Consider the following 22,791-nt stretch of genomic DNA (forward strand, 5'->3'; position numbering starts at 1 on the left):
AAAATTAGAAAGAAAAAAAAATGGTTGCCAGGAGCAGTGGATTTGTAGTGCTGGCAACTAGCCCCAGCAATAACCCTGGTGGCAATTAAAAGGGAGGGGGGTCACCTTACCCACAAGACAGAGATGGAGAAGTTTATTCCAGCTCAGCCCTTTCCAAGAAAGTTTTGGAAATAGTTAAGGACAGGCTCCCAACAAGTTTCTACTCCTCATGGTGTCTGATTGCTGCAGAGGCTCTTGGTGAAGATCTTGTTTAAGTTTCTTTCTTTCTTTCTTTCTTTCTTTCCTCCTTCCTTCAGAGACAATGAAGTAGAGAAACAAAGAGAGTGAAGGAGACCATGGCACCAAAGCACCCTTAAATGCCATGGGTCACACACATGGCAAAGTAGTGTACTAACCAAGTGAGCTATTTTGCTGGCTCTGACAATCTGGTTTAAAGACCTTGCATCAAGCACAACCCAATTTCAAATTTGACTCCCAGAGTATTGAAGGAAGCTTTGGTTCTGTGATCTATCCCTCTCTCTGCCTCTCTGTCTCTATTTGAAAAAAAGTCAGCCCAGAGTAGTGAAGGCCTAGGCCTAGAGATTACTAAAATTAAAATAAAAAATAATAATTAGGGAGTCGGGCAGTAGTGCAACAGGTTAAGCACAGATGGCACAAAGCGCAAGGACTGGCATAAGGATCCCGGTTTGAGCCCCCAACTCCCCACCTGCAGGGGAGTCGCTTCACAAGTGGTGAAGCAGGTCTTAAGGTATCTCTCTTTCTCTCCCCCCTTTGTCTTCCTTTCCTCTCTCCATTTCTCTCTGTCCTATCCAACAATGATGACAACAATAATAACTACAACAATAAAACAACAATAGCAACAAAAGGAAATAAATAAATAAAATAAAACATTAAAAAGATAAAAATAAAAAATAAATAATAATTGTTACACTGGTAACTTCTTTTCTTTTTTAATTTGCTTACCCCCTTTTGTTGTCTTTGTTGTTTTATTGTTGTTGTAGTTATTGTTATTGTTGTTATTGATGTCATCATTGTTGGATAGGACAGAGAGAAATGGAGGGAGGAGGGGAAGACAGAGAAGGGGAGAGAAAGATAGACACCTGCAGACCTGCTTCACCACCTGTGAAGCGACTCCTCTGCAGGTGGGGAGCCGGGGGCTCGAACCGGGATCCTTATGCTGGAGATTGAACCTGGGAGCTCAGAGCCTCAGGCATGAAAATCTTTTGCATAACCATTATGCTGTTTCCCCAGCCCACCACTGCCATACTCTAGATTCAAGGTAGGAACTCCTCAGAGAGTAATGCTTATGAGGCCATGGGCTGCACATGATCTGGGAGAGTACCTTGGGAGGCTCAGGTATGGTGTGACCTGAGAACTCAAGGACCAACATCTGATACCTTCCTTAGACTGAGCTTAGCAGGAAGCAAGGGCCTTTAGCGTGGCAGCCAGTGCTGCTAGGTGGAGGGTAAAAACACCTGGTATTGGCAGTGGACCGGTGGAAACACACTAGTTGATTCTGTGTATACTCATACTCAACCTACAACAGATCTCTGAGGTTCAATGTGGAAACTGATTGTGGGGCCGCGCACAGAGATTTATACCTGGCTTTCAAAAGGGGAAGTGCTGATCTTGGTGGCAAAGCTGTCACTGACTTCAGAGAACTGGCTCTGCTCCTTGACTGGGGCCTGCCTCTCTGCTCATTCTGTTTCAGGTGCTGCTAGAGAAGAGGTCCGTGAAGGGAGGGTTTGTTTCTCAGCTGATTGCTGTTGTGCTGGCACCATATACTCCTAGAACACCACTACAGGCCAGAACAAAACAGCCAAGCAAAGAACCAGTGCCCACAGTTGGCATGGTGTTTTATAATGAAGAACAAGCAGAACTAGACCTGTTTCCTGTGCAGTTCAGCAAGTCCAATTCTGGAGCTAGGACCTCTAAGGGGACAAACTGAATGATGATGATGATCATGAGCTGTCAAAATAGCTCACTGGGATAGTGTGCCGCTTTACCATGAATGTGACACTAGACAGCTTCAGTGCTGAGCTGTATATATAAATATATAAGGAATTGTGTGTGGGGGGGTTGTCAGAAAAGTCATAACCTATTTTTCTTTTTCTTTTCTTTCTTTCTTTTTTTTTTTTTTTTTTACCAGAGCACTGCTCAGCTTTGGTTTATAGTGGTGTCAGAGATTGAACCTGGGACCTTGGAACCTCAAGCATGAGAGTCTCTTTGCATAACCATTATGTTATCTACCCCACCCACTTTATATATATATATATATCTGTATATATGTATATATGTATATGTGTGTGTGTGTGTAAGACCTTTCTTTAAAAAAATTTTTTTAATTTGACCAAAGGAGACCACCTGGGACCGAAACAAGACAGGACTAGAACGACTTCAGGAACCCACTAAATCACCGGTGAGTGCAAAAAAAATTAAAAAATTAATTTATTTTCCCTTTTGTTGCCCTTGTTTTTTGTTGTTGTAGTTATTATTGTTGTTGTTATTGATGTTGCTGTTGTTAGACAGGACAGAGAGAAATGGAGAGAGGAGGGGAAGACAGAGTGGGGAGAGAAAGACACCTACAGATCTGTTTTACCACCTGTGAAGCGACTCCCCTGCAGGTAGGGAGCTAGGGGCTCGAAGTAGGATCCTTATACTGGTCTTTGTGCTTCGCGCCACGTGCAGTTAACCTGCTGTGCTACTGCCCGATTCCCCAAATTTTTTGTTTATATGAGAGGGATAGGAGGAGAGAAAGAACCAGGTATCACTCTAGTACATGTGCTGCTGGGGATTGAACTCAGGACCTTATGCTTGAGAGTCCAACACTATTCACTGCACCATTTTCCAGACCACAATATATCTTTTAAAATTATCTTTATTTATTTACTCACTGAGTAGAGACAGCTAGAAATTGAGAAGGAAGGGGTGAGAGAGAGAGAGACACTTGCAACCTATCTTCACCACCTGTGATGCCTTCCCTCTGCAGGTGGGTACTGGGGGCTTGAACCTGGGTCTTCGCGCACTGTAACATGTGTGCTTAACTAGGTGCGTCACCACCCAGCCCATTTTTTTATGCAAAATAGTTTTGTGTCATGACTTTTCTGACAACCCTATATATATATTTTATTTTGCACCTACTGAATAATGAAAGGAGGCTTCACTTCTCGAACTGAATTATTTTTTTTCAAACTGAAGTATTAATTAAATGGCACAGGAGGGAGTCGAGGAGTAGCGCAATGGGTTAAAAGCAAGTGGCGCAAAGCACAAGGACTGGAGTAAGGATCTCGGTTCAAGCCCCTGGCTCCCCACCTACAGGGGAGTCGCTTCACAGGCGGTGAAGCAGGTCTGATGTCTATCTTTCTCTCCCCCTCTCTGACTTCCCCCCCTCTCTCCATTTCTCTCTGTCTTATCCAATAAGGACAACATCAATAACAACAACAATAATAACTACAACAATAAAACAAGGGCAACAAAAGGAAATAAATAAAAATAATTTAAAAAATTTAAAATGGCAAAGGAAAACCAGGATAAGGAACTGTGTAGGGGCCAGGTGGTGGCACATCTGGTTAATTGCACATTACAGTATGTTAAGGACCCGAGTTCAAACCCCTGGTCCCTACCTGCAGGGGGAAAGTTTCACAAGTGGTGAAGCAGGGCTGCAGGTGTCTTTTCCCCGCCCCTCTCAATTTCTATCTCTAGCTGATAATAAGTAGATAAATTTTTTTTTTTTCTTAAAAAAAAGGAACTGCGTAGTGGTCTGAGAGGTGGTACAGTGGATAAAGCATTGGATTCTCACCCATGAGGTCCTAAGTTCAATCCCCGGCAGCACATGTACCAGAGTGATATCTGGTTCTTTTTAAAATTATATATATATATATATATATATATATATATATATATATATAATTTTTATTTATAAAAAGGAAACACTGACAAAAACCATAGGATAAGAGGAGTACAACTCCACACAATTCCCACCACCAGAACTCCGTATGCCATCCCCTCAATAGCTTCCCTACTCTTTATCCCTCTGGGAGCATGGACCAAGGGACATTATGGGGTGCAGAAGGTGGAAAGTCTGGCTTCTGTAATTGCTTCCCCACTGAACATGGGCTTTGGCAGGTTGATCCATACTCCCAGCCTGTCTCTCTCTTTCCCTAGTGGGGCAGGGCTCTGGGGAAGTGGGGCTCCAGGACACATTGGTGGGGTCGTCTGCCCAGCGATGTCTGGTTGGCATCATGCTAGCATCTGGAACCTGGTGGCTAAAAGAAGTTAACATATAAAGCCACACAAATTGTCAACTAATCATAAACCTAAAGGCTGAAATAGTGCAGATGAAGATTTGGGGGGGGGTCTCTGTTTTGTAGATAGTAGGTCTATTTTAGTTATATTCCAAAGGACCCATGACTACTGCTGTGCAGATGTCCCCTCAGGCTAGTGCCAGTTTCCATGAGAGTTGGGACATTCTCAGAGCGCCTGTTCCACCATGTCCCCTTAGGCTAGTGCCAGTTCCCGTCAGAGTTAATACGATATTCTCAAAGTACCCTTCCCAACCAATCCTGTCCCGACTCATCACTCCAGGTTTTTGCCCTATAAAGCCCTTCTTCTTCCGCCCATCTCACTCTTACCTGTTTTTCACATAGGTGAACAGTAGGGTGAAGCGTATAGCAGGAGGCGGCCATTTTGGCTAGTTCCACGTGGCCCGAACTGCTGTGCTCTCACCCAACTCTGAGGTGTCCGTGAGAATAAAGAATTGTGTTCCCTCTCTGCTCCGGATCTCCTCTATCTTTCCTCCACGTCACAGCTGACAGATTACTAGTGTTTTTTTTTTTTTTTTTTCTGAGCCTGACACCTGATATGCAGGTGGACCCAGGTTATTGTCTGGGGAGATGATGTCATGGCTGGAAAAAGGACCAGAAAGCTGGATCAGGGAAGAGTAGCTCCTTAATATGGGAAAAGTGTATAGACATTGTTGACTGTAAACCCCATCGATTTGATCTGATCTGGGTCCATATTCAGCTTAGAAGCCTATGTGACCTCTGCATCTCTGTAGATCTGAGCTCACATTCTGTGGTCATGAGTAGGAATGTTCCAAGCTGCCCCAATTTCAGGGCCCATCTTCCCCAGGTGGAAGATAGACTATGTTGTTCAGCCTCCCCTTGGAGGATGGTACATTCTCTACCATCATTGATCTTATGGGGGCCCACAGAGGGGTCTATTGTGTTGTTCTTGATAGAGATGACCAATAACAATGGAGAGAGGGATCTACTCAAGGTCTAGGCCCATCTTGTCTATTTGGGAATCTCAGAACTCCCTGACTAGGGCCCCAGCTGATAGGGTGCTGATGTCCTGTTCTCTTTCTGCCTTTCTCATGAATAATAAAAAAGGAACTGTGTACAATTCCAAGTTGTCTGAGTGTTTTGCTTTGTTTTTGTTTTGTCGCCAAGGTTATAACTGGGGTTCTGTGCCTGCATAATGTCACCAGTCTTGTTGGCCTTTATATTTCCTTCTTTTTGACGGGGGGGGGGGGGGGGGCGAGAAACTATATATATATATATATATATATATATATATATATATATAGTGTTAGAAGTCATATTTTTTCCTATTTTTCTTTTAAAAATGTATCATGACTTTTCTGACAATCCAATATTTATATGGAGAGAAAAGAGTGCAGAGAGTAATTTTCTCCACTGCAGGTGGAGACCTAGTGTTTGAACCTGTGTTCTCAGGCATAATATTTGCATGTGAATGAGTGTAACCTACCCATCCCCCACCCCCACACTTAAAAAAAAAGGTTTTATTTATTTGTTAATGAGAAAGGAGGAGTGAGAACCCAGACATCACTCCACTTCTCCCTGGTCACTGACTATCTCCAAACACATGAGGTGTCTTTGAATCCAGGCAGGCAATGCAGCTCTGCCACCCTTCATCCCCAAATCCCAAAGGCTGATCTAAAGTCTCACATAAGTTGTGCTAGGGAATCCTATGGTTTAGCTAGAGGCAAGGTTTGAAGTGCATTTAAATGATACACCCAGTGGATAAAGCATTGGACTCTCAAGCATAAGGTCAGCAGTGCTCTGGTAAAAAAAATAAATAAATAAAAAATAACAAATAAGTCTGATGGACTTTCTCTGGTCCTGCAGTCAGATTGTGCCCAGGATCCTAGACTTGGAGCTATAGACTTACAGATACTAGACAAGCTCAGTCTCACATACCCTGAGATGCAGGGACTCTATGATCGACAATATGAGGTCATCACCCTCTTCCATGGGAGCTAGGGGCCTGATTACCCCTAGATGTCTGCAGGAATACAATCACCGAAGTCTGCAGAGATATCTAGGCCTAATCCAAGTCCTCATTCTACACTGATACTGATGTAAAAAAAAAAAAAAAAAGATGAGGAAGAAGGGAAAAGCACCTTGATGGCATCTTAGAATTAAGGCACAAGCTCCAAGCAGGCCTTTCCATGTGGGGAGCTGTGTCAGCTGAGCTCTGCTAGTGAAAACTAGGCACCAGTATGGTATCACCAGAACCACGCACCACCTGCAAGGGTATAAGCATTGATATGGAAGAAGTGTCAGCTAGGTACCCTCATCCCTTGCACTGGTGGGTCCTGGGTTGTTGTGGATTAGCCTCCTCACCCTACTTTTTGCAGGAGGAGTCCAGGGCTACCTTGGGGTGCAGGGGTGAACTTGCAGATCTGGGAGAAGGGAACTGTGTGCCTGATGTTGAGGGTGGGGTATGTTAGGATGATGTCTCCAGTATCTGCAAGATGGGACCAAATAATTATTTTCCTTCATAAAACTAGACATAAGTGCTACAACTCTAGAAGATAGATTTCAAGCTAAACACTAAACACACACATACATCAACAGATACAGGCATACACAAAACAGGATAGTGGGAACAGAGCCAAAGCAAAAGGTTAATAAGTGAAACTGAACAGGACTACTTTACTTCCAATTCTAATAAACACATAATTAGCATATTTCTTTGTTCTCATAAAGGTATCATTATGGGTGACAAATAATAAAAAAAAAAAGCTTTCAGTAGATTATTCTGGGGCCAGGCAGTGATACACCTGATTAAATGCACGTTACCATGCACAAGGACCTGGGTTCAAGCCCCCAGTGCCCACCTGCAGAGGGAAAGCTTTACAAATGTTAAAGCAGGGGAGTCGGGTGGTAGCACAGCTTAAGCACAGGTGGCGCAAAACACAAGGACTGGCATAACTATACCCGTTCAAGCCCCCGGCTCCCCACCTGCAGGGGAGTCGCTTCACAGGCGGTGAAGCAGGTCTACAGGTGTCTGTCTTTCTCTCCCCCTCTCTCCATCTTCCCCTCCTCCATTTCTCTTTGTCCTGTCCATCAACGACATCAATAATAACTACAACAATAAAACAAGGGCACCAAAAGGGAAATAAATACTAAAAAAAAAAAAAGAGCTTCACGAGTGGTGAAGCAGGTCTTCAGGTTCCCCTCTTCTGCACTATTCCCCCTCCCCTCCGAATTTCTCTCAGTCTCTATTCAAAATCAATAAAGATTTTTTTAAAAATTAAAAAAAAAGAATGTTACAAATGGTAAAGCAGTATTGTAGGTGTCTCCTTCTTTATCCTCCCTTTCAATTTCTCTATCCTATCAAATTAAAGTTTTTTAAAAAGACCATTCTGAAGAAGTGAAAATTTTTACTATATTAAGATAAGGAAGCAAAAGCAACCTATTCTGCATTTGAACAGTGTGGGGGGGGTGTATAGACCCCACAAGAACAGTTACAGAGTCAAAGATATATAAGGTCCCTACAGCAGGTTATGGCTTTATACAGAATTTTATTATTTATTTCCCCTTTTGTTGCCCTTGTCACTACTGTTGTTGCTAATGTCATCGTTGTTGGATAGGACAGAGAGAAATGGAGAGAGGAGGGGAAGAGGGGGAGAGAGACAGACATCTGCAGACCTGCTTCACTGCTTGTGAAGCGACTCCCCTGCAGGTGGGGAGCCGGGGGCTCGAACCCGGATCCTTACGCCAGTCCTTGCGTATTGCGCTAGGTGCGCTTAACTGCTGCGCTACCACCCAAACCCCCGAGAATTTTAAATGGTTAGTGCTAAGAACGTAATTCACTGTCTTACTCCCTAGCAATACATTTTCCTGAAATATGGTTATACAGAGACTCATGCCTGAGGCCTCAAAGTCCCAGGTTCAATCCCCTGCACCACCGTAAGCCAGAGCTAAGCAGTGCTCCAGTAAAAAACAAACAAAAAATCAACAACAAACCTGACAGGTGGAACAGGCATCCAAACATCACACAACTCTAGGCTGAGGACACAGGTGATATCTCCAATAGGTAGGAGAGCTGACAGGCACAGAGGTCTGTACTGTCGTCTCCTGGTCATACTGAGACTAGGCAGTAAGAATCCTGAGGGAGGGCTGTACTATTGTTCTGTTCTTTTTATTTATTATTGGATAGAGGACAGAGAGAAATTGATAAGGGAAGGGGAGATGGTGAGAGAAAGACAGAGAAATACCTGCAGCTCAACTTCACCACTCATGAAGTTTTCCCCTTGCAGGTGGGGACCAGGGGCTTGAACCCAGGTTCTTGCCCACTGTAATGTGTGTGCTTAACCAAGTGCGCCATCACCTGACTCCCAGGATGTTATCTTTGACATAAAACATGAAAAAAAATTTTTGACAGTGCTCTGCTCAGCTCAGAATTGTGGCAGTGCTGAAGACTGAATCTGGGACTGCAAAACATCAGGCCTGGAAGTCTGTTGTATACTCTGTGCTCTTTGGTCCAAAACATGAGATTTGTCTGAAACCCCAGCTTTTGCCACTCTCCAAAAATAAAAGTGCAGAGAAATTAGAAAATGCAATGATCACAGACTTCAGGAAAACTGTCCATCATGCTTTCTCTAAGCACCCTCAAAGCCAGTCCTGTTAAGGTGCAGAAAATAGTTTCTTTACCCAGCCTTGAGTACCAGGTTCAAATAAATGTCTCAAATACCAACCAGTCTCCACACTCCCTCACTTACCTTGTAGAACCTGAAAATATTAAATGGCAAAATATTTATTCTCTCTTTTTGCCTCCAGGATTATTCCTGGGACTCGGTGCCTGCATTTACAATCCACTGCTCCTGGAGGCTGTTTTTCCCCATTTTGTTGCCCTTGTTGTTATTGTTACTATTGTCATTGATGTTGTTGTTGGATAGGGCAGAGAAAAATTGAAAGAGGAGGGGACACAGAGATGGGAAGAGAAAGACACCAGCAGACCTCTTTCAAGGCTTGTGAAGTGACCCAGGATACTTACATCAGTCCTTGCACTTTGCGCCAACTGCGCTTAACCTGCTGTGCTACCACCCAACCCCCAGTTCTCACTGTTTTATCTGGCTAGTTTTTTTTTTAACCAGAGCACTGCTCAGCCCTCGCTTATGGTGATGCTTAGAGATTGAACCTGGGACTTGAGGGCCTCAGACATACCACTATGCTATCTCCCAGGCTCTCTGATTTGCTTTGTTATAGTACCCATACTTCAGAAAGATTCCAAACTAGGCATCATTCCATATTTCCTATTAAGAACACAGAGTACAAGCAGTCTTAATTTTATTTCAAGGCACTTTCTACAATAAAGTGTAAAAAGAAAACACCTCTTTTTTAAAAATAATTTTTATTATCTTTATTTATTGGATAAAAACAGAAATTGAGAGGAGAGGGGAGACAGAGAAGGGAGAGAGACAGAGAGACACCTGCAGCCCTGTTTCACCACTGGTGAAGCTTTCCCCCTGCAGGTGGGGACCAGGGGTTTGAACTTGGGTCCCTGTGCACTGTGGTGCACAACCACTGCCCCCCCCCAAACACCTCTTTGAAACATGTTTTAATCAAGTGAGATCCAAACAAGACAAAGCAGAAAAGTCAAATTATTCATAATGCTCAGTATCTCCAAGTATCTTAGTTTGATCATTGAAAAAAAAGACTGTAAAAATGCCATGAACAGGAAAAGTTTGTAAACCTACCCACCCTGCAAAGAAAATACTGAAATCTCCAAGCCTCATCAACAGCTGTGTCATGGTGGTCTTTAGCACTGACAACTGTTCACTGAACTGGTATATCAAAAATAAACACTTAAGACTCCTAACTATGTAGTGTAATCTTGGTTCATGTGATGACAAAACTCAGATCTGGGGCCCATGCGCTTGTGTACAAGACTGCCACTGCAGTGTATCTCAGTCTTCCCCTTTGAAGAATGTTATTACATATTAGTTATGCACATATATACATACTACTAATAAAGATACTTAGGAATATGTGGAATTACCTAGTGCTTTTCAGAAATATAGTTTCAACTATTCAAAGTATTTTTTTTAACACCAGAGCATAACCATTATGCTATCTCCCCCCACCCAACTATTCATAATCTTAACATTAAAATCCCTTCTAACTTACTGTGCTCAAACCTTAGAAGAAATGACCTGAAGGCAAGTTAGCATCTGCTGAGACTCAGGGTAGGCACACCACTCCCACAGGAAACAGGCAGACTCCCAATATACTCTTATAAGATCCAAAGAGTAGCCCTGAGGCCTGTCCAGAGGCTGGAGTGGCTACAGACTATAGCAACTTCACCTTTGCACCTGGACTGAATTATGCAAAGCACCCATGGAACGTCAATGCCACCAAAACATCCTGCCCTTAGAAGCTAGCAGAGAGCCTGAAAACAAGTTATGACCAATCTCAGACTCCAAATGAACGAGAAGTGGAGCTCAAGCCTGCAGGCCAGCCACGTGCTCCCTTAGGTACCCAGGCACCTGACTCAAACACAGTTGCAACTGGTGTTTTTTTCTGGAAAACCTTGGATGCTAGAACAGTCTGTTTCACCACACATGAAGCATCCTTAGAGGGAGGATTGAATTCCTGTCACTTAAGCAGTGGGGAGGAGAGGACAAGCAGAGACACCCAGCAGCACTCAACCACCACCACCCCAGCTCCACCAAACTTGCCCCGGGGAGTCAAAAATCCACTTCCCATGCCAAAAGCCAGTGACAGGCTACCCTAAAATCAAACATACATGGATGTGCTGTTACAAAGGTATGTGTGCCTCACCTGCTGCTCCTTGGTCACTTCTGAGTTTGTTGCCAGCCAGAGAACAAACGAGAGCACAGAGGGCCATCTCCAGAGCTGACTAATTTGTGACAGTCACAGGCTGAAGTACAGGTCATCCGAGCTGGTCATACTTAGCCAAGGTGCTGCCCACTTGCATGAGCCCTTTGACCATCAAGGTCTTCCAGTTCAGGGACTAGATATCACTGCCCCCAGATACAAGAAAAGGAACCCAAAACAAAACATTTGTTTGAGATGAGTAAAGCTTTTTATAGGCCATTTTGGTCATTATTGAAATCAGAGAGAAATCTTTATTTTCAACAAAATAGCCTAGAAGAAATGGTTCATCGATCCACTGGGAGTCTCTCACCACATACACACAGCACCAAAATATATATTAAAAAATTAAAAAGCACATAACCCTGCCCCTGACTCACACACACACACCTCCCCAAAGGCCACACAACCTAGACTGAAAAGGAATAAAGCAAACTCAGTATCTTTACAGTCTTTGAATTAGGATTTACAAATTTTTATAGTCTTTCCTATGGAGGGAAGAAACAGAAAACCCAAGGAGTAAGGAACAACTTCCACATGAAGACCCAACAATATAGGAGATCAGGTGCTGTCTGCTAGATGGTAACTGAAAGAAAGGCGATGCTCAGCGCTTCTTGGGAGGTACTCCCTAGGAGCCAGCTCTCAGCGGCAAACCAAGTTCTCCGGCAGCCAAACCCCCATGCTCGAGGAGTGGGCACTTCTTTCAAAAGGGGCTGGTGAGTCCACATCAGACTTCCAAAGAGATTGTGTCTTCACTGCAAGTTTTCCAGCACTTAGCAGGGCCATTTTTTCCCCTCTAAAGTAGATGCCAGGTCAAAAGAAAGGAAAGGGGGAAAGAGCTTTCTACTGCAGTACAACAAATCTTTAGGTCAGATGGACACTCCTGAGCTGCGCAGTGCCACGGGGTCCACGTGCACGTACCCTACTTGGGCTCCTCGATCACACCTCTGCTGAGGTCTGTCATTTTGGGATATTTCACTTTCTTCTGGTCCAGCTCATTTTGAGCCCAAAGGAGTAGTTTCAGTAATTTCGCAAGCTTGGGTGTTGATTCACGATTTTCATAATCTAGTACAGCTTGGTTAACTTCACTCCACACCTAGAAAATAAATACATCCATAAAAGCAATCACATACCTAGAACATCAGCAAGACTCTATTTTCATATGTGTTTTATACTTCTTAGTACTGACTTTTAACTTAAGAATCTCTTTATTTATTAAAACAAACAAGAAGTCTGCAACTGGGGGCACTAAGGCCAAATGAAAAGATGGTTAAGATAAATGAAAGTAAAAGACTCTGGGGGAGGGTTCGGGTCCTGAAACATGATGGCAGAGAAGGACCTAGTGGGGGGTTGTGTTGTTATGTGGAAATGTTATGCATGGCTCAAGCTCCTGGTCTCCACCTGCAAGGGGAAAGCTTTGCAAGTGGTGAAACAGGGCTGCAGGTGTCTCTCTTTCTCCTGCTCTATCTCTCCTTTCCCTCTCGATTTCTGACTATCTCTTTTCAATTAATAAAGATAATAAAAAAGAAATGTTATGCATGTACAAACCACTGCGTTTTACTGCTGACAGTAAAGCATCAATCCCCCAATAAAGAAATTTAAAAAAATGATAAATGAGAGAAACCAGTGGAGGTTTGATATATATTTTTTAACTATTTATTTATTCCCTTTTGTTGCCCTTGTTTTATTGTTGGTTATTATTGTTGTTATTATTGATGTCATCATTGTTGGATAGGACAGAAGAGAAATGGAGAGAGGAGGGGAAGACAGAGAGGAAGAAAGACACCTGCAGACTTACTTCATTGCCTTTGAAGCGACCCCCTGCAGGTGGGGAGCCGGGGGCTCGAACCGGGATCCTTATGCCGGTCCTTGCACTTCACACCATGTGTGCTTAACCCACTGTGCTACCACCTGACTCCCAGAGGCTTGATATTTTTAAAAAATATTTTTAAAAAAAATTTTTTAAAAATATTTATTTTTCCTTTTGTTGCCCTTGTTGTTTTATTGTTGTAGTTATTATTGTTCTTGTTGTTGCTGGATAGGACAAGAGAGAAATGGAGAGAGGAAGGAAGACAGAGAGGGAGAGAGAAAGACACCTGAAGTGACTCCCCTGCAGGTGGGGAGCCGGGGGGCTCGAACCAGGATCCTTATACCGGTCCTTGCGCTTCGTGCCACGTGCATTTAACCTGCTGCGCCACTGCCTGACTCCCGAGGCTTGGTATTTTTATGCTCTCATCAAACAGCCGTTTTCTCAGGTAATTCCATTTTGAATATCCATGAAGAATGAAAGAAATCTTTCCTTTCATGGATCTTTACCTTTTGCCTCTGCATCATATTAAGGAGGTCTCCAAAGGGTGATTCTTCAGGATTATCAAAGGCCAGCAGAGCCAGTGTGCGTTCCATCTCGGTCAGGCACTCCCTGCTCTCCTCGCCTTGCTCTGCCAGCTGTGTCTGGGCAAACTCCAGAGCTGCCTCTGTCTCCCGCTGGCGGATCAGCTCAATCAAGTGCTGTTGCTGGTCATTGGCAAAGGCAGAGGCAAACAGGCTCAGACATCACATGCCAGGCAATAAGCTATCACAGTGTGGCACTGATTTCTGTTTAAAAGGATATCTCAAAGCTCAGAGTTTTCAACTAGCGTTTTCAACTTTAAAGCAAGAAATAGATTCTGAAATACATCAGACAACAGTTAACTTAAACATCTATGCAAATAAAGACAACAATAACACAAATTAGACTTGTTATGATGGAGGGTTTTTTTGTTTGTTTGTTTTGTTTTGTTTTTTGATAGAAACAGAGAGGCAGAGAAAGAGTGAAAGAGACCATAGCATCAAAGCTTCCTTCAGTGTAGCAGGGACTGGGTCACATACATGGCAAAACAGCACACTATACAAGTGAGCTTTCTCATTTTGCCCTAGACTTGTTGCTTATAAATCATCACAATCTTAATATATCAAGCATGTTTGAAAATCAGAGACTTCTCAATCAAAACTCACTTGCAGGTGGAAATAAAGATAGCGGTTTGTGTCCAGAAGTTCTGGATGGAGGCTGTTGATCAAAGCAATTGCTTCCTGGATCTGGCCTTTCAGTATCATCTCACGAATTTTGATTCGTTCATCAAGTGTCTCTAAGTCCACACTAGGTTCAATCCCAGATTCCATCCGAAATTTCTCTGCTGCTTCCTTAAAGCCCTCTGAAAACAAAATCACCTCCATTGTTCAAAAAGTCAGCAAGAAATTAAAGCAAAGCTTTATTATCTCTAAAAAGCCTTACTTGGGGCATGGGCAGGACAGAATAGTGGTTATGCAAAATGATTTTCATAGGGAGTCAAGCGGTTCCGCAGGGGGTTAAGCGCATGTGGTATGAAGCACAAGGACTGGCGTAAGGATCCTGGTTCGAGCCCCCGGCTCCCCACCTGCAGGGGAGTCGCTTCACAGGTGGGGAAGCAGGTCTGCAGCAGGTGTTTCTCTTTCTCTCCCCCTCTAAGCCTTTCTTTCTCTCCTCTCTCCATTTCTCTGTCCTAACAATGACGACATCAATAACAACAACAACAAAACAAGGGCAACAAAAGGGAAAATAAATAAATTAAAAAAAAAAAAAAGGACTTTTATGCCCGATGCTCCAAAGTCCCAGGTTCAATCCCCTGCGCCATCATAAACCAGAGCTGAGCAGTGCTCTGGTCTTCTCAAAAAGAGTTCCTCACCTCGATTAAATAACCCCTGATATGATCCTCACACTTTTTTTCCCTCCAGGATTATCACTAGGGCTCGGTGCCTGCACTAAGAATCCACTGCTCCCGGAGGCCACTTTTCCCCCTTTTGTTACCCTTGTTGTTTATCATTGTTATTATTGTTATTGCTGTCATTGTTGTTGGATAGGACAGAGAGGTCGAGAGAGGAGGGGAAGACAGTGAGTAGGAGAGAAAGACACCTGCAGTCTTGCTTTCACCGCTTGTGAAGCGACCCCCTCCTCCCGCAGATGGGGAGCTGGGGGCTCGAACTGTATCTTTACGCTGGTCCTTGTGCTTCGAGCCACATGCGCTTACCCTGCTTTGCTACTGCCCAACCCCCGATCCTCACACTTAGGGATTTGTGTGACTTACCAATTACACCCTAGAAATATAGAAAATGAAGAATGTACTTTAGTCCTTTCCATCTCATCTAAACTCTCTGACATACTAGTCAGAGGCATGAATGCAGTTCTGAGGGCAATTGTATTGCTATGGGGTCTAGAAAGCCTGTGCAGGCTCAGCTGCAGATCTGGCCCAGGTGAGGCAAGTCACAGCAACTACACCTTCTCAGCCTGCAGTGACCTGGGTACTCTCACCTTAGTACCTCTCTTCAACACCAGGGCCAGGGTGTATGCCTCCCTTCCAGCCAATCACTGATTCTTCATCACCTTTCAATTTTACTTGAGCTTTACATATACTTGTTTTTCTTTTTCTTTCCTTTTTTCATTGGGTAGAGACAGCCAGAAGTCAAGAGTAAAGGGGGTGATAGAGAGGAGGAGAGACAGAGAGACACCTGCAACACTGCTTCACCACTTACAAAGCTTTCCCCGACAGGGGGGTCTGGGGGCTCGAATCCAGATCCTTGTGCACTGTAACATGTGTGCTCAACCAGGTATGCCACCACCTGCCCCCCCTTCAGTTTTTCTTTTTTTCAAACACTTTTTTTATTTGTTACTGGATAGAGATAGAGAGAAACTGAGAGAGAAGGGGGAGATAGAGAGGAAGAGAGACAGAGAGATGCCTGCAGGCCTGCTTCACCACCTATGAAGTGACTCCCCTGCAGGTGGGGAGCCGGACATTGCACTTTGCGCCACGTGCGTTTAACCCGCTGCACTGCCGCCCAACTCCCTTCAGCTTTTCTTTTACCAAAGCACTGGTCAGCTCAGGTTTATGGTGGTGCTAGGCACTGAACCTAGAAGCTCAGGCATGAAAGTCATCTGCATAGCCATTATGCTATCTCCTCAGCCCACATTATCTTGACTATTAACAAAGACAAAACACCAAAGGTCAAGAAATAGGCTTTTGCCTTGGGTCTGAGACTGGAAAGAATCTCATCTCCAGCAGAGATGTTTATCATGGTAACTTACAAATTTATTATGTTAGCACTGCTAATTTAAATACTTGAACATAACATAACTTTCCATAGGACTTTAGTGGTACAATTGTGTGTGTACATAAAAGGAGGATTGCATTCACTAAGTAGCATTCTTATTTTATTAGTGATTTATACGATTAAAAGGCGTAATTCCACACCACTCCCACCACCCAAACTCTGTGCCTCCACCCTCCCCATAGTTCTCCCAAGGATTCCTTTTATTTTCCCAAGTTCACGTTTCAATTCTCTATATTCCACACAGGAGTGAAACCATTTGGTAGCTGCCCTTCACTTCCTTACTTTGCAAAACAAAATCAAGGGTGGCATCCTTATCGCAAGTAGTTACCTGTGACTAGGTAGTTCATGATGAGCCGATTCATGTCTGCTCGCTGCACATGTAAGTTATTGAGTTTTTCCATCCACTCATCTTTCGTGATTTCATCGGGTTTTTCTGCATAACTCATTCTGATCTATTTCTACAGGGAAAAAGTATGTTAAGAATAATTCTATATTCAAAGAAACTCTCTTGCCTGAGGCTCCGAAGTCCCAGGTTCAATCCCTTGCATCACCGTAAGCCAGAGCTGAGCAGTGCTCTGGTAAAAAAATAAAACAAAAAGAAAGAAAAAAAGAATATTTTTGTTTTTTAGTTGTTGTAGTTATTGATGCCATCGTTGTTGGATAGGACAGAGAGAAATGGAGAGAAGAGGGGAAGACAGAGAGGGGGGAGAGAAAGATGAGACACCTGCAGACCTGCTTCACCGCTTGTAAAGCAACTCCCCTGCAAGTGGAGAGCCGGGAGTTCGAACCAGGATCCTTAAGCTGGTCTCTGTGCTTTGCCTCACGTGTGCTTAACCTGCTGTGCTACTACATGACTCCCCAAAAAGAATAATTCTAAGGACCAGGTGGTAGCACACATGTTACAATGTGGAAGCACTCAGTTTCAAGGCTCTGATCCCCTCCTTGCGGGAGGAGGGGGGTGTCACAAGTGATGAAGCAGTGATGCAGGTATCCCTTCCCCCTCTTGCCTCCAGGGTTATCACTGGGGCTCCGTGTCTGCACTATGAATCCACTACTCCTGGAGGCCATTTTTATTTATTTATTTGATAGGACAAAAAAACTGAGAGGGGAGGGGGAGGTAGAGAGAAAGACAAGACTCCCTGACAGACCTGCTTCAGCACTTGTGAAGCAACCCCCCTGTAGGTGGGGAACTGAGGGTTAGAACTGGGACCCTTGCGTGGGTCTCTGCCACTCATAATATATATGCTTAACCTGGTGTGCCACCATCCAGCCCTTCTCTCTTTCTCTTTCCTTCTCCCTCCTCCCTTTTTCCCTCTCTACCCTTTCAGTTTCTCTGTCAAATAAAAATAGGTAAGAAAAAAACAATTCTATGACAATTGTGATCATGTGAGTAAAAAGTAAAAGGGAAGGTGGGGTAGATAGCATAATGATCACAAAGAGACTCTGATGCCTGAGGCTCCCAAGTCCCAGACTAAATACCCATTGCCATTATAAGCCAGAGCTCTGGAAGAAAAAAAAAAGTAAAAGGAAGCGGGTGGGATGGTAGATCAAACCTGGAAATTAGTATTATGTTTGAGATCTCAAAGCGGACTTAGGAACAGAACGATGATTAGGGTAGTTAGAAGGTGGATGAATAGGGAGGGAGCTGGGCGGTAGCGCAGCGGGTTAAGCGCAAGTGGTGCCAAGTGCAAGGACTGGAGGACCGGCCTAAGGATCCCAGTTCGAGCCCCCGGCTCCCCACCTGCAGGGGAGTCACTTCACAGGCGGTGAAGCAGGTCTGCAGGTGTCTGTCTTTCTCTCCCCCTCTCTGTCTTCCCCTCCTCTCTCCATTTCTCTCTGTCCTGTCCAACAACGACATCAATAACAACTACAACAACAATGAAGAAACAACAAGGGTAACAAAAAGGGAAAATAAATAAATATAAACAAATTAAAGAAAAAAGAAGGTGGATGAATGGAAGAGTCAAAGGGTTCAAGAAGTCAAGATGCGGCTGGGGTTGCAGTGAGTAAGGACTCGCAGGCTGAAGTCATATAGACTCCTGTCTAAACCAAGGGCAGCTAAATAACTACATACACACTGTAACACATATACCAGTAGGAAATCTGCCATTAATGAACTTATTCATACTGACAAAAACTAAACAGTGTATAACGGGGAAGTGATGCAGTGTGGATGAGGCTTTAGACTTCTTCCGCCCTGGGTTTCATTCCTGACATCACATATGCAATAGTTATAGTCCGGTTCTCTCTCTCCCCTCCGAATACATATATGCAGTGTGAAAACATCAAGTGTTAGTGAAGACATGGAGAGCCCCTGAACTCTTTTCACTGCTGTTAGAAAGGACTCAGTATTGCAAACACTTTAGAACTTGTAAATTTGAATCTGCATGCTCCTCACAGCTCAGTAGTTTTACTCATGCTAGACTGAGAACTTTGAAAACACACAGTGCATCCAACAGACAAGCCTATTCACAGTCACTGCTCAAATGGCAGAAATGGACAGATGTTCACTTAACAGTAGCATGCACAAGTAATCTGTGGCTCACAGAACGACCCCAGTTCTAAACTTTGGGCAGATGTTTTGGAATTCAGAAATTTTCAGCCTGTACACATTACTTAATGTGCTGTAACCTCCTCACTGAGTTCTCGAGTAGCACTCTATAATCAATTACTATTTACTTAGTGTAATGCGCCAGTACTCATACTAAGTAATAACAAGCTATTAAACAGTTTAGTTTTGACATCAAATTGATCAAAAACAAGAACATTTGACTTTGAGAGCTATTTGGATTGTAGAACTGTAATCAGGCATTTACACAACAGAACACACTAACACAGTATGTTCGGTATGTTAATAAAATGAATGAGCACAACCACATGGAGGACTCTCATAACCTAGTTGGATGAAGTTGCAGCAGAGGTCCAACATAGCTTGTAAACAACAAAACAAAACAAAACAACACACACACACACAACATAGCATGTGCTTTAGAGAGCAACACATAAATTTGGCAAAACTTTTTTTTTCTTTCTAAGTAAGGGCATGAGCCATCAAATTCACAAGGTGGCTGGCTGTATGGATCTAGAGGTGTCCTCCTAGGGCACCAGTTGGGCTCTTGAGATAACAGGTGGTGAGCCCATCACTGTCCACTTCATTTTTATACTCTGCCAATGGTAAATACATCATGGACATTACTTTATACTAAGCAGTACACACTAAACTGCTTTAATATAGTTAAAAGCTTAAAAAAGACAACTCTATTGCCCCTTTGACTACAGGTAAATGTGGTGTATAAAGAGCTGAGTAAAGAGTTACCCAGACAAGAACACACAAAGAGCAGAAGGGGCAATACAAAACAAGATCTTGACAGTTAACAGACCTTGCTGCTGAATAAAACAAGGAGAAATAAGACTCGAAGATAGTGGAGACTTCAAGCTTGAGACCTTGGAGGACTGGCTACAAAGAAGGAAGGGCTTGGAGAAGAACAGGTTTGAGAAGCAGGGCAAGTTTGGGCTATTAGATACACAGCTGGAGAAGTCAAACAGGCACCTGGATTATAGGTCCAGAGCACAACTATGGGAATACTCTGCCCCCAAAATGGTACCAAAAGTTGAATTTAACAAAGACCATCCAGCGAGAGTGCAAGACGTTCTTCAGACACTGGGAGACTTGGGGGCTCAAAGGCTTGGGTAGGCACATAGCAGAAGGACCTTGCACTCAAACAAAACCAGATGTCGTCATTCTACAGATGCCCGACTCTGGGAGCTACTCGCTCAAGGGAATGTTTATTTCTAGACAACAATTCAAAGTGACAAGACATCTTTCTCTCAATTTTCAATGGGGAATCAGCAGCGATCGCACCAGCAACTTTCTCCCGTTTTTTTTTTTTTTTTTTTTTTTTGTAGGAAGACAGTTAAATATTTCAAGAGGAAATCATATATATTTTAATTCTGGAAATAAGAAGTCCTCGCTTTCGGTTCTCACCAGCTCAGCTTCTACTCTGAAGTCATTCTGTTCTATAAAATCATTCTCTCCAGAGACAGGCGTGCGAAGTTGCAAATAACTACCACTATCCTAGTTGGCCGCCGCTTGCGAACGCTTGGCGCCTATGCCGCCTACGGACAGTGGAACCGCAAGTACCACGCGGTAAGGACTTTACTTCGGCCGAGGAGAAAAGAGGCAGCTAGACTTGCAAATGCAGAGGATCCCGCTTCGATCACGAACTCGCCCCAATTCTGACACCTGCTCAGAACAGCGCCCTCAAGATGCTGGCCCAGTCCGGGCTCCAGCCCGCCCCACCAGGTCCCCGCCCGGCCCCCATCGGGCCTCCGTACCGATCCCGGGCCCCGCCCGTCCCCGGCTCTCCTGGGGATGCTAGGCCAGGCCGCTCCGGCCATCCGCGGCCATCTTACCTTGCGAATTCCGCCGCCCGCGCTGCGCGGTGTCCGCGGCCGCTCCGGGGCGGGCCGGACGGGGAGGGGCAGCAGCGGTGGTGCCCGGCAGACGCTGGCGGAGGCGGGGACGAAGCGGGGGCGGAGGCAGGGGCGGGGAACCGAAGGGCAGAGAGACCGGCGGCCTCCCCCTCAAACACTTCCCGCGAGATCGCGAACCAGCAGCCAATCCAGTGCTCCTGTGAGGAGGCGTGGCGCGGCAACCACCGGAAGCGCGGGACGTCTAAACTTCCGCCCTTGCGTAGTACTCCACTCACGCCACCGTCGCTCTACGGGTTGGCGCGAGAGTCAAAAGGTGTCGGCCGCCCTGGGCAATATGGCTGCCGTCGAGGCGTCGTTGTGGGGGTAACTTCAAGCTGGTTGGCGACATCTAGACTGAGTCCGAGGCGAAGGTCACTGCGTCTCTTCCGTCGCTTGTGTGAGCCAGGAGGGCAATGGGGCGGGCCAGGGGGGAAAGCGCGGTCTCCTCCCGACATCGCGTTGGGGAACCAGCCAGGGAAAAGACTGAATGGTCCGTGGGTCGGACTTCTGTCGTTGGTCGACTCCGAGTCTCATCCGGCCGTGTCGTTGAGCGCCACCTGCTCGCTGCAGAGGAGTCAACGGAAGTGGACCTACCCAAGGGGCGTCTCCCGCCAGCTCTCGATGCGCCCTGCCTTCGCGGGGTCGGTGGTCCTTGCCTCCCCGGGAGCGCCCCTGACTCAGGGCCGGTGACTCCTAAACAGCTCAGGCGGGGCAGGGGCTACGGGCTGTGCCATGGGGTCCCGAGGTACCGCGCCTGCCTCCACAGGATGTTCCTGTATTTGGGCTGGAACCTAGTGACCGCGGTGACCCAGGGTTACACGTCTATGCATGTATTTGCTTGTTTGTCTACTCAAGAGCGCAATCTTAACAAGCAGAGCACGGTCGTAGCGGGATTCCCGTGCTGCAGAGTAGGCTAGACAATTTTTTTTTTTCTGAGACCAACCAAAACACTGTTCAGTTATGGTGGTGCTGGGGATTAAACCTCAGAGCCTTAGGTTTGAAAGGCTTTTGCATAACCACTATGCTCTCTCCCCAACCCAACCTTTTTTTTTTTTTTTTTTTAAACCAGAGCAGTGCTCAGCTCTGGCTTATGGTGGTACAGGGGATTGAACTTGGAACTTACGAGTCTCATGCATAAGAGTTTCTTTGCATAACCATTATGGTATCTACTGCTGCCCAGTAGACCATTTTAGAGGGTTTCAGGAGGGAACTGGAGGGGGCAGCTTCTTATTTCACCGAAGCTGATGACTTCCTGAATTAGAAGTCAAAGGTTAGATGGTTTCCGGGAACTGAATAAGGCAAAAGTGGTGTTGGGTTTCTCGCAGAAAACAAGCCAATTGGACAACTAAGTTTTATAATGAGCGGTGGGCCTTTTCCATTAAATTTGCAGGTCAAAGGTTTTAACACAAGGCTCTTTAAAATGCAGATGCAGGACATGCCAGTAATTAAGTCCAGTATAACTGCATAGCTATGTAAACCAAGTCAGATGTCTACTTGAAAGGGGGTCAAGTGTGTTTGTATGCAAAAGCAGGCCAATGCAGAGATTTGAAGTTGTTTTCAAGGGCACACCAAGCACAGAGCTTGAAAACCAGTGCCCTGAGGAAAGAATATTCCTTCCAGTCCAAAGAGGTTTCCAGTATGCCCTCTCTTTAGACCGCAAGTTATTGTCCCTCCCCCAATAGCTAACTGGCTTGCAAGATCTCCTAATCCACTTTCTTATTCTATCTAGAGACTGACTGCTACTTATTCTCAGTCTGCTCTCCAGAATAGTTAGGCCTATATCTAGGCTCCTTGAATTGCTTCTCCAGGAGGTCCTGACTGTTCTTTCTGAAACCCACTAAGCAGGCAAGGTGACCATTTCTTGTCCTCTTCTCACCCTTCAGAGTTATCCAGCTGCCTGCCCCATGGTGAACAGGTCTGAAGTCTTAGCACTGCTGCCTTTTGCTGTCTGCTCCCAACTCATTGAGGGTGCTCAGCTGACTAGGTTCTTCTCTGACCTCTAGAGCGGAGGTTAGTGGCTAGCCCCCCACTCTATGAGATGGGCTTGCTT

General features: G+C 44.9%; 2 protein-coding genes across 5 annotated transcripts in view; one reads left to right on the plus strand and one right to left on the minus strand.

Moving 5' to 3' along the window:
- Positions 1–11,335: 11,335 nt before the first annotated feature.
- Positions 11,336–20,895, minus strand: GID8 (GID complex subunit 8 homolog). 2 transcript variants are annotated; one of them, XM_007520314.3, is made up of 5 exons: positions 20,682–20,895; positions 16,597–16,726; positions 14,142–14,338; positions 13,464–13,661; positions 11,336–12,243 (listed from the first exon to the last, which is right to left on the minus strand). In XM_007520314.3, exons 2-5 carry the CDS (start codon positions 16,712–16,714, stop codon positions 12,070–12,072), a joined length of 687 nt encoding a protein of 228 aa, XP_007520376.1. In that variant the 5' UTR covers positions 16,715–16,726; positions 20,682–20,895; the 3' UTR covers positions 11,336–12,069. The 2 variants fall into 2 exon arrangements, with proteins under 2 accessions (XP_007520376.1, XP_060033692.1); XM_060177709.1 differs by lacking the exon at positions 20,682–20,895 and adding an exon at positions 20,254–20,497.
- Positions 20,896–20,918: 23 nt separating this feature from the next.
- DIDO1 (death inducer-obliterator 1) overlaps positions 20,919–22,791 on the plus strand; it is a 78,447-nt gene continuing 76,574 nt past the window's right edge. The window contains exon 1 of one of the 3 annotated variants that reach the window (XM_016186943.2): positions 20,919–21,138. The gene's annotated coding sequence lies outside the window, so the exon portion shown is untranslated. The other 2 variants (XM_060176964.1, XM_060177034.1) reach the window with 2 other exon arrangements.

Source organism: Erinaceus europaeus, chromosome 1 (assembly GCF_950295315.1).
Source record: "Erinaceus europaeus chromosome 1, mEriEur2.1, whole genome shotgun sequence".
NCBI lineage: Eukaryota > Metazoa > Chordata > Mammalia > Eulipotyphla > Erinaceidae > Erinaceus > Erinaceus europaeus.